This window comes from Bubalus kerabau, chromosome 16 (assembly GCF_029407905.1).
Source record: "Bubalus kerabau isolate K-KA32 ecotype Philippines breed swamp buffalo chromosome 16, PCC_UOA_SB_1v2, whole genome shotgun sequence".
Classification (NCBI taxonomy): Eukaryota; Metazoa; Chordata; class Mammalia; order Artiodactyla; family Bovidae; genus Bubalus; species Bubalus kerabau.
Window position 1 is genome coordinate 69,124,756 of NC_073639.1, and position 11,995 is coordinate 69,136,750.

Here is an 11,995-nt window from a genome sequence, read left to right on the forward strand (position 1 = left end):
TCAAGCCAGAAGCAAACCTTTTAAAATGAACTCACTGATATTTCAGTTTGCAACTCCATCAGTGCCTGTCTTATCCCAGAACAGTCCCCAAACCAGCTCCTCCCACAGAGTCCCCCATTTCAGTCAATAACGCCACCCTCCACTCACTTCCTCAGATAAAGCCCAAAGGGTTACGTTTTGGTCATCCCTTTCCACCGCTTATCACATCCAAGCCTTCACTATGTCCTCTCCATACTTCTCCCACCAAACTCCAGACCAAGCACCATTTTAAGTTAACTGACTTAATAACCTTCTCACGGGCTTCCCTTCCTCCATTTTTACCCCCATGCAGCCCATTCTCTTGGAGAAGGCAATGGCACCCCACTCCAGTACTCCTGCCTGGAAAATCCCATGGACAGAGGAGCCTGGAGCCTGGTAGGCTGCAGTCCATGGGGTCGCGAAGAGTTGGACACAACTGAGCGACTTCACTTTGACTTTTCACTTTCATGCATTGGAGAAGGAAATGGCAACCCACTCCAGTGTTCTTGCCTTGAGAATCCCAGGGACAGGGGAGCCTAGTGGGCTGCCATCTATGGGGTCACACAGAGTCGGACACGACTGAAGCGACTTAGCAGCAGCAACAGCAGCAGCAGCCCATTCTCTGTACATTAGACGAGACATCTTACAAATATCTGCATAAGTTGACTGGACGATAACATCCAGTTTCTCTCGAGAACACTCCACCCTTGTTTGGGCTCTGGATACACCATGCCCATCCTGAAAATAGTGTCTTTATACCATCTCTTTTCCTTCATCCACACCCAGCTTGCTCCTTGCTGACATTAGGTATCAGCTTCTCCGAGGAGCTTTTGAAGAATATGCAAACCAAGTAGCCACCAGACACTCTCCACAATACCACCCAATTTTAATTGTCTCCATATCCCTTGTAACTATTAGAATAGTTTTCTTCTTTCATCACCTCTCTGTCTACCATGAGAATGCAAGTCCTTTGAGAGCTGAGAACTCAATTGTCTTACTAATGTATACTCAAGATATATAATAGGCATTCACTAAATGCTTTAGGGATCGAAATGAACAAGCAATAAGTGTGAAACACAAATGAAGATGTCATAATAACCACCCCTTGAAGGGATGTCAGAGGGCTATGTACTTACAAATTCCAAGTAGCTTTGGGTCCCAGTATAATACAGGCTCTTTAAGTGTCAATTTATAACTTTTAAAAAATCATCCATTTATAAATTCTTTCCATTTGTCACATATATCTACCATGCCTTTAATTATCTTTCTTTTACGAGCCAAAACTAGAAAACCAACCTCACCAACTGGCCTCAGTTTATGTCTTTGTGAGCACTTAAATTAAAAATAGAGGAATCCATGAATTAAGAGATTTAACACATAACAGGCAGATAATCGTTTCAGATTGCAGTTGGTCATTCTTTTTGAACCAAGTTGTGTAGGGCTGAAGCTCCTCCATAACGTTCTCATTTCTGAAGTTCTACCATATTTTATTTTCTACCTAACAGCTCATCTACGTATTTAAAACCACCACAGCCACATCTAAAACTGACCGGGAGGGCCATCTTGGAGCCATTCTAATTATGTGACTTTACCCTATAGACAAGGCACTGGAATACATGGATAATTGCTATAAGCCAAGCTACAAAGACCCAAAGGGAGCATATACACAAATATATACATATGTACATCTAAATTGGAGAAGGCAATGGCACCCCACTCCAGTACTCCTGCCTGGAAAATCCCATGGACGGAGGAGCCTGGTAGGCTGTAGTCCATGGGGTCACTGAGGGTCAGACACAACTGAGCGACTTCACTTTCACTTTTCACTTTCATGCATTGGAGAAGGAAATGGCAACCCACTCCAGTGTTATTGCCTGGAGAATCCCAGGGTCGGGGGAGCCTGGTGGGCTGCCGTCTATGGGGTCACACAGAGTCGGACACGACTGAAGTGACTTAGCAGCAGCAGTAGCAGTACATCTAAATAAGACTTGAGACTTACACTTAACTATGTAACAGGAAAATTTTTTAAGATGAATGTGTTTAAAGAAAATTTCATACCTCCTTGTAGTAGTCCACAAAGGAGATTTCACTGCCATCTGATTTGGTAAATGTAGAGCTGGGAGACATCTCCCAAATAATATCATCCACTCTGTAGGTTCTGTTGTTATACCTGCAGAATAATCATGGAATATATGGTATTATTCCTGACTTTAGTGCATGGAGCCATATAAAAAGGAAGTGGTTTAAAATCCTACTCTAATTGTAGGATATATCAGCTTTGTTAAGATTAATTCATATAACATGCAATTCACCCATGTAAGTGTGAAATCTAGTGGTGTTTAGTATATTCACAGAGTCATGCATCCATTTTAGATACATTTAGAATATTTTCATCAACCAAAGAAGGAACACCTTAACTATGAGCTTAACTATACTTTACTATAAGTTATACTTAACTCTAAGTCACCCCCTTTTTCCACCCAGACCTTAAACCACTATGAGTTTACCTCCTGCCCCTACGTGTTGGCCTACTCATCGCATTTCATATAAATTGAATTATATGAGAAACCCTGACTGGGTTTCTTCAGGGTTCAGTCACACTGCAGCATGTATTGCTACTTCCTTCCTTTTTACTGACAAATAATATACCTTTGTATAGACATACCACACTTGTGTTTATCCATTTACCAGGTGATGAACATTTGTGTTGTTTCCACTCAATCTGTTGTGGATAGTGGTGTTGTAGATATTCATATACCAATTTTGGTGGACATGGTTTTATTTCTACTCTAGGAGTAGAATTGCTGGGTCATATGGTAATGCTATATTTAACACACTGAGGAAATGACGGGCTCTTCAGCAAGTGTATGATGGTTGGTTCCAATTCTTCCACATCCTTGCCAACACTTTTTTAACATTTTCCTTTTTCAATTTTAGCTAACCCAGTTAGATAGGAAGTAGCATTTCATTGTGGTTTGAATTTGCATTTCCCTGATAGCTAATGATGTTGAGCATCTTTTCATGTGATTATTGGCCATTTGTATATTCTAGGTGGAGAAATGTCTATTCAGACTCTTTGCTCATTTTAAAGTCAAGTTTCTTTCAATATTGAGTTGTAAATATTCTTTATGCTTCTAGACACGGATTGTTTACTACATGAGATTTGCAGATATTTCCCCCATTCTGCCAGCTGTTTGTTCACCTTTATGACAGTGTTCTTTAAGAACATTTTGTATGTGGTTAAGTCCAATTTGTTTTTTGTTTTTTTCTGGCATCACTTGTGCTTTTGGTGACTTTTCTAATAAGGTTTTTGCATAACTCAAAGTCAAATAATTTACTCATGTTTTCTTTTAAAATTTTTATTTAGGTCCATTTTGAGTTAATTTTTTAGTAAATTTGAATTAATTTTGTATATCCTATGATGAAGAGGCAGGTAAATATACAGCTACCCCAGCAACAGCTGTTGAAAAGAAGACTTCTTTCCTTGACTGAATTGTCCCCATACCCTTGTCAAAAAGTCAACTGACTTTAATAGTGAGGGTTAAACGCATGGATTCCTTATTCTGTTTCACTGACTTTTATGTCTATCCTTACACCAGCATCACACTGTCTTGATTACTGTAGCTTCATAATAAGGTTTGAAATTAGGAAGTGCGAGTCTTCCAGCTCTGGTCTTCTTCAGATTGGTTTTAAACTTACTTAGTCAAAATGTCCTCTTATCAACTTAAGATTTCTGGTGTAGAGGGAGATTAAAAACAAAAACTTCCTTCAAATGGAAATTTGCTAGATTATAATTGAGCACAAATTTTTAAAAATAGCTATAGACAAAGAGAAAGGAAAATAAATCTGGAAGAAGCATACATACCCTCATGTGCAATAAGGATTCAGAGCCAACGACCGAATTAACAGGAGGACATACAGGGACGGCACATACAAGGACTGCAGAGTTTACAATTGACTTCTTACATTCTTACATACTTCTATGCTGTATAACTCGGTGAGAAAAAGTATCTAATGATTCTTACCATTATCATGCTATTTCTGCTTCTGAATGTCAACATTTAATCATTTTAAAATCCTAGGAACATCTCTAATGAAAAAAAGTATAAGTGATTGCATAGGTTTTCAAAAAGCAGACTTACTTTGTAAGAACAGATGACCCAACTAATTTTCTAAGAATTTTCTCTTTGGCATCTTCTCCTCTGGCTTTTTCACGAGTGTGTGATATTAAGTCATAAGCAGTTTCCATTCGGAGCAGTTTATGGCTCACATCAGCACAGAGAGTAAGACCAATCTCATATGGAAGAATAGAAGTAACGTACCCAGGCCATATTTCCAACCTGCAAACAAGTTAGGTGTGGGTGTCAAGATCCCAGCTCTGGACATAAAGCCAAGTGGTAGGGGACCTAAACTCACCGTCTAACATGCACACTGGTGCTGTCAGTTTTAGTCTCTTCTTTTTAATAATCACTGATCTTTTGAAGGACTTTCAAATACAGACTTTTACCTGATGTGCTAGTTAGAAGTAATACATCTTTGTTAAATCATTTTTATTACAACTTGCAGCCTTAAACTATTATATATAGGTCCATGGGGTCGCGAAGAGTTGGACACGGCTGAGCAACTTCACTTTCACTTTTCACTTTCATGCATTGGAGAAGGAAATGGCAACCCACTCCAGTGTTCTTGCCTGGAGAATCCCAGGGACGGCAGAGCCTGGTGAGCTGCCGTCTATGGGGTCGCACAGAGTCGGACACGACTGAAGCGACTTGGCAGCAGCAGCAGCAGCATACTCATGTGAGAATATATATGATATATAATATGTAAATTATATACACATATACCAATAAGTAATAGATGCACATAGAGGCAAGTGTTGGATTGACTATAATTTCAGAGAAATTATCCAAGTTTCAGATGATTGATTTCCTAAAGTTTATACAATAACTGACCATCTTAAAAGTTAATGCTTATCATGCTAGGAATTTTTAGGGTAAATAAAATTTTAAGTTTAAATGATAAATTCAGTTGTAACTTAGTTGTTCACAGTCATTGGATAGTATTTAAAAGATCACTTAGAAATCATACACCAGTTCAGATGGGCAACTTTCTCAAAAGTTTCTATGATTAGGTCTACAGAATGTGAAACTTTGCACTTCATAGACCACTTCATACATACCTATACTCGTTGAACTCAGTCTTCTTATTTTTATTGTAATAGTTGCGACCAATTTGGTTCAAATCCATCTTCTCCAACATTCTAGAAATGGAAGATAGGTTTTGTTGAAAGTGCAGTGAATATTAGTAAGAATTTGTTAACACACATAAGAATTGGAAGCGTAGCTTTTGTTGAAAGTGAAGTATCAGTAAGCCTTTGTTAACACACATAAGGATGCATTAGAGAGGGAAACGACCTGTCCGTGGTTTTCTTTATACTAACATAAAATGCCTGATAGTGACTATTAATAACAAGTAAATTATTAATACATTACTGAGGTGAATCCTGAAGTTAATTTAACCTCAAATTTTCTCTTTCGTAATATAAAAGAGTATAACATGGAAAGGCCATCAGCATGTCCTTCATTCCTAGAAATGAAATATCTTTTGCAGTCTACGTGTTCCAAGTTTTAATTTAATTTTTACTATTTGTTCATTATAGTGAGTCTAGAACAGAAAACAAGTATATTTTCTCCAGAAAGAAATAAGCAGGGATATGCATAGTTGATGTCTATTACTTCTTTTAGATAGGTCCCCAACAGGGAAAGTAGAGGTGGGCAGGAAGTGGAATATTGAAGAAACCCATGGCATTTGCACATGCCTCGTTAAAGCTGCAGTGTCATTTCATCTCAGAAGATCCTTCACCCTCTCAGAAGGTGGGACTTGTCAAGAGCTCAAAATGCTAGAAGCAACTGGCTGGGTGCAGCATCGCTGACACAGAGTAGTGTGCGTCAACTGAATCCGAAGGAAACACGCATACATACTTTCTAAAGAGAATGTTGTAATAGCGGAGGCAGTCCGGAGACGTGGTCTGGAGTTCTCTGGAGAGCTCGAAGGTTATCTTCACAGGTTCATTTTTCAACTTGCTGACCACTTCCTTTTTCTGAGAGGAAGAAAAAAAAAAATTCCTTTAGTTCTTCCAAGGAAACTAAGCTCCACCGTGTGACAGATCAAATTGTCACTTGGCTGCCCAGCACAGCACAAGCGCAAGGATCAGTCTCTCCCACAGACAGGCAGACGCAGGCAAAATGTGGGATGGGCAAGACCAAAGAGAAGAGTCAGAATTAAATGTTCAAGTCAAAACTTTCATTTAGGCAAGTTCCTATGAATTAGTTGACCCTTTACCAGAGAAGTTTATAGGATAAAACAGTAAATTCTTCTCCTAATGGTTTTTTTTTCTTGCTTAAAAAAAAAAAAGAGGGAACAGGGAATTTTAAAAACTGTTGTTGCTGTTCAGTTGCTCAGTTTTATCTGACTCTTTTGCGACCCCATGGACTCTAAACCCTAACCCTCGAGGGCTCCTCTGCCGATGGGGTTTCCCAGGAAAGAATACTGGAGTGGGTTCCCATTATTTAGCTTCATTACCAGCATTTGAAACATACTGTGCCATCAAAAAATGTAAATGTTTTATTTTACCTTTATGTCAAATAAATTCAGTTTAGGCAGTGAGATGAGACACTAGAGAGTGTCAGTGAAAATTAAACGTGGTACGTGGGTTTGTTACAAGTCCTGTGGGCAAGGAGTGTTTAGGATTTCTCCACAAACTGTTGTGCAGGAATGGTGCGAGTTTGGCTACTCTAGAGTGAAAAATGGGAAAGAAGAACAATGTAGAATACTAATACAGACGTAGTAGAAGAATGTAGGAAGACATAGAATACTACTTAACCGTTTCCCCTAGCGAGTGAGGTAACAGCAAGGAGTTTCCATCGTATATACAACGGTTTCCCAGTAACTTTTCATGTTCAGAGAGTAGAGCTTCCCGTTTGCTTCCATCCTCTATGTCTGGCGTGTAGATGACGTTGTACTTGTATAAATGCCTCTGAGAGCAAGACTTGAGCTGGACATGATTCGAAAATAGCATTACCGGGCTACCTTGCGTGCCTGGGAAAATGGAATCACGTGGCAGTCATGAGATAGTCTGGCTGATCAGACCCCAAACAGACGATCTGGACACCACGATACTGAGAGCCAGAGTTAGATCCAACAAGGGAGGTGGTCAGCAATAGACATAAGCAGTTATATAATACACCTGGCATCCAGAATCCCTCACATGAGTTTAGGTAAGTCCATATGCAAGCCCACACTTAGGAAGTTCAAGGACAGAGGTATTTAACAGAGGTATTTAAATACAGGTATTTAACAGATTTATTTCTATATTTAACAGGTATATTTCTATATTTCTTTTGAAATATCAAAAGAAAACCTCTGCAGCACAAATGTCCCAAAAGCTGCGGATTGGGGGGAGGGGAACCACTGTATGTAATAGTGTTTATTTTTTTGGGGGGGGTGCAGTTTATTAATCAGTATGTCTCAGCACAACCAAAGAACTGGGTCATTCTATCTTAGTGTCTATAAAAGGAAGAGAGGAAAATGAGTACCTCCAGGACTCTAAAGTAAGTCTTAATTTCTGCAAAAGTGAATGTTATTATAAAAATGTAAGAAGGTGAGAGGGTACCTCCACTTAAAATGATGGTATAAAAGCATCATAGACACTTAAACAACTCCATAAAATTGTATTGTTAATGGCCAGCATACCCTTTGTCGACTCTCTAACGTGGACCAAATTCTGCCGAGTATTTACCACAAAGTCTCGATAATCTCTACCAACATCCCTCTTCTTCCTCAGCAAGGATCCCTGTGATTCAGATGCCGGTTGAAGTTCTTCTATGTACAAACAAGCATAACAGTTGTTAATTTACTCAAAAAGGGAAATGGAACTAGAAAGGACAATATTATACCCCAGCTATTAAGATTTTTTTGAGGTAGAAAAGATAGCAAAGGAACCAAACATTACTTAGCAATGGGTCACCAGAAAAGAGGGCTTCCCTGGTGGCGCAGTGGTAAAGAATCCACCTGCCAATGCAGGAGACCCAGGTTTGATTCCTGGGTCAGGAAGATTCCCTGGAGAAGGAAATGGCAACCTGGTCTAATATTCTTGCCTGGAGAATCCCATGGAGAGAGGAGCCTGGTGGGTTATAGTCCATGGGATCACCAAGAGTCGGACACGACTGAGCGACTAACCCTGTCATGTACTAAACATTCTCTGCCCTTCACCGAATCTTTCTTCCTCCCTCTTTTTACCTGAAGGCTGAGACGTCGCTTCTGCTCCTGCTGGTGGTCCAGCCTCAGCCACGTGTCTAACACCTGTCAATGACTGGAGTCTAGGCTGGATTTGACGAGGTTGCTGAGCCTGCATGTTTTGGGGAGATAGTTGAACATATGGATAACATTACTCTATCATCCAAAAGTTGTCATATGCCTGCCATGTGCCATAATGCATGTATCAGGGCATAAAGCAAAGGAACTTCCTTGAAAAACTCATATTCCAGTGACAGAAAATAAATCAACAACTAACTTACAAAGCATGACTATGATAATTGCTGGGGAAATGAAAAAAAGTAGGAGGAAGCCAAGTATGAAAAATCCTGGAAAGGTGGGGTGTGAAGGAGGCTGGCTGCCTTGACTCATGGGGGACAGAGCCTCAGCGAGAAGTTGACCCTGCAACAAAGACTCGGAGGCTGCGAGCTAACAAACTACACAAACCTCAGGTGGAAGAAAGAGCAAAGCTCCTAAGGAAGAAAAGCTCAGGGAAGAGCGAGACGAACTGGGGAAGGAGAAGCAGGAGGACTCAGAGGGGCAGCAGAAGGGTGGCCAACTAAAGGGATTTGCCTCCAACTCTGAGGAGACAGGAGCCTTTACAGGGTGTGGGCTGAACGTGAACCCAAGATATCTGGTTCGATGCTGGGAACAGACTGAGGGTGAGACCAGGGCAAAAGCCAGATGAGTTAGGAGGCCGTTCGTGGGGTCCAGCCAGGGACGCTGGGGGGGTAGTAATAGAGAGAGGGTGAGAAATGATCAAAGACTGGATTTTTTTTTTTTTTTTCACAAGTCCAGGGGGGACGGCAGTACTTCCTGGTGGTTTCTGCGAAGGGTTTGAGGTCAAGAGAGGATACATCCAAAGGTTTCAGCCTCAACAACTGGAAGAAGGGGATTTCACCAAGTGAAGTAGTTAGGAATTGTCTGGGAGGGCAAATCAAGAATGTGAGACATCCCCGGGGATGTTCCTTTGTGCAGGAGAAGGGTCTGGCTGGAGATATAAACATGGGAACCTGTCCACTTACCAGATCACACCTACAGCCATGATACGGATAGGATGACCAAGGGTGTGAGCGCACGGATCACAGAGAAGAGGCCCAAGGATTAGGTCCTGGGCATTTCAACTGCACAGGAGGAGGACCCAGCCAAGGGAAGCTTATAGCAGTAGCTAGTGAAGTCAGCAGAAAGCCAAGGGTGTGCAGTGACGGGCCCACCACACAGGAAGGAGATGACCAAGGAGAGAAGAGGGCTCGACGGTTCCAAGCATAAGCCATAGGCACGACTGCGGAGGACTGACCCGGAGAAGTGACAAAGCAGAGGATACTAGGAAAGCCTGACCAGAGCCTTCTCAGCAGAGGGATGGGGGAGACCCCTGACTTGAGCAGAGAGACAAGACGGAAATAAGGGCCGGTGTTCGGAGTAGACACCAGACTTCTTTGATGAGAAGAGAAAGAAAGTTAACTATGGGGAAAGCGGAACCCAGGACAGGATAGTTGTTGGTGGGAGTCAGCTCAGCCGGCTGTAGGCAGATGGGAATGACCTAGGACTCAGGAGATGAGAGAGATTTAGGGGATGGAGAGTTGGCTAAGGGACCTCAGGCAGGAGCAGAGCCAGTGCCCTGGGGTCTCGGTGAGGGGCCAAGGCCAGGATGCGAACATTCAGTGGAGACAGCACTGAAGTTCTGCTTGGGTGCTGTATTTGTCTTAGTGACAAAGAAGCTGATGTTGGAGGCTGAAAATGAAGACGGAGGAGGAGCCAGAGGAGGGACAGAGCAGGCAGCAGGGGGAGAGGACAGGGGATCAACAGCCCTGGAGGAGAAAGAATGGGACCGCTGGGGTCATGGGACTGCTGGGCCAGCACCAGGATCAATCAGAGGTTGTAAAAGCCAGACCCACCCCGCCTCTCCTCAGCACACAAAGAGGACAGGGGATAAGAGAAGACCAAAATGCCTTGGAACAGCAGGGATACCAAGTTTTAAACAAAACGGGAAATTCTGCCCAACTCAGTCTGTTCATACGCTTGAATAAAATCGCCTGCATTGAGGTCACTCCCCAAAGAGGAGTCACTGGCTGAGGCCAAGGGATCTGGGTGCCTTTCCATCCACTCAGGGTTGGAAGAAAGCCTGTGTGCACCTGTGAAGATACACATGAGAAAGGGAAGCAAGCAGTGGAGACAAAGCCTACCCACACGGGCAGCCCAGCCATAGAGTCCGACTTTTCTCATGAGTTTCTGTCTGCTCTCTCTCAGCAGGAGCGAACTCCATAGCAGGAGAGGAGCTGTACGGCTGAGCCACCAATCTCCCTCTTTTCTGGAAAGGCAGCATCTTTTGCATAAAGGGAACAATGTGAGGGAGCTCACCACTGTGCCGCGTCTCACTAAGTCAGCGAAGCTCAGCGGTGGGTCTGTCCTGGGCACTGGAGGCATTGGGTGTCCCCTCGCCGCCTCGGGCTGAGCAGGCTCTGAGGGTGGTGTATCCCGCCTTCTGCCTCGGGCATGAACTCTGGCCCTGCCGGTCATTGCTGTCCTGAAGCCGATGGCCCTGAAGGGGAGAGGCCCTTAAAGAACACAGTCATGTTAGACATCTCTGCACTGTTGCCTGGGAATTTTTTTTTTTTTTTAACTGTAAGCATCAGGTTACTAACTACACATGATTGCCAACCACACCAACAAAAGGGACTGCTGCTAAATTAGTCAGAGGAGTGTCCCGTAATAAAAGACAGGGGACCTGGGAAGATATTCATTGGAGTTTAAGAAGATAGTTGATTGTGATTTTTTCCCTCACGTGGATTCACAAGACACTATGGTCAAAGTGCTTGCTGGGATTACTCAGGTGTGTCCTGAGATCTTACCTATGAGGCATCCCCACAGCACACTGAGGAGCCCAATGTCCCCTAGACTTTAACACACTCACAAACACACACGTACCCTTAAACTACTGCCACACATACACACACACACACACACACACACACACCCTTAAACTGCCACACATACACACACACACCCTTAAACTGCTACCACACACACACACACCCTTAAACTGCTACAACATACACATACACAAACTGCTACCACACACACACACACACACACACACCCACACACCCTTAAACTGCGACTCCACCCGTCTCCGGTCTTGGTCCTCTGGACTCGGCCCACACAGCTCACCTTCTGTCTTTCCTCCTCTGGGATTAGGAAGATCTGTGTGTGATGCGCCCACAGTTCTGTGCCCTCGGGTCCCTCTCCTCTAGCCCCACGGTGTGTGAACACCAATTTCTGCGGGGTTAGAGGTGCAGACCTCCTTTTCAAAAGAGTTATCCCTCCTCAGGACACAGTCCTGCGCCCCCAAAGCAGTCACCAAGCAGAGGTGGGACTGGAGAGAGGACAAGCCCGGCTGCCTTGAGGGATGTACCTCACCGCCCCCGCCAGCAGGGCCCACCCCAATTTCAATTTCAACCCTGCTGCCCCGCCTCTTCCGGCGCCGCCTCCATCCGGGCCCAAGTGCAGCCGACTCTGAGTCGCACCTGGCGAAGTTGAGCGATGCTCTGAGTGTCGGTGGGAGGGGTTGCGGGGCTGCTCTGCCTGCCCTCGGGCCCACCTGATCCTGCCTCTCAGCCATTCACCGATTAACCCGCCAGGTTACTTTACCAAATGAGGTGCACTT

The 11,995-nt window shown here is 43.5% G+C and overlaps 1 protein-coding gene across 7 annotated transcripts in view; it reads right to left on the reverse strand.

The window, feature by feature from the left end:
- The window catches only part of PIWIL3 (piwi like RNA-mediated gene silencing 3), a 29,620-nt gene extending 17,867 nt beyond the window's left edge, over positions 1 to 11,753 (reverse strand). For 5 of the 7 annotated variants that reach the window (XM_055549834.1, XM_055549831.1, XM_055549828.1 and 2 more), the window contains exons 1-9: positions 11,500 to 11,753; positions 10,690 to 10,886; positions 8,317 to 8,425; positions 7,771 to 7,899; positions 6,902 to 7,116; positions 6,000 to 6,118; positions 5,198 to 5,278; positions 4,161 to 4,358; positions 2,077 to 2,188 (exon numbers count right to left, since the gene is read on the reverse strand). In XM_055549834.1, the coding sequence (XP_055405809.1) occupies positions 2,077 to 2,188; positions 4,161 to 4,358; positions 5,198 to 5,278; positions 6,000 to 6,118; positions 6,902 to 7,116; positions 7,771 to 7,899; positions 8,317 to 8,425; positions 10,690 to 10,848 (1,122 nt within the window). In that variant the 5' untranslated portion in view covers positions 10,849 to 10,886; positions 11,500 to 11,753. The remainder of the gene's footprint in view (positions 1 to 2,076; positions 2,189 to 4,160; positions 4,359 to 5,197; positions 5,279 to 5,999; positions 6,119 to 6,901; positions 7,117 to 7,770; positions 7,900 to 8,316; positions 8,426 to 10,689; positions 10,887 to 11,499) is intronic. The other 2 variants (XM_055549829.1, XM_055549830.1) reach the window with 2 other exon arrangements.
- Between the last annotated feature and the right edge of the window lie 242 nt (positions 11,754 to 11,995).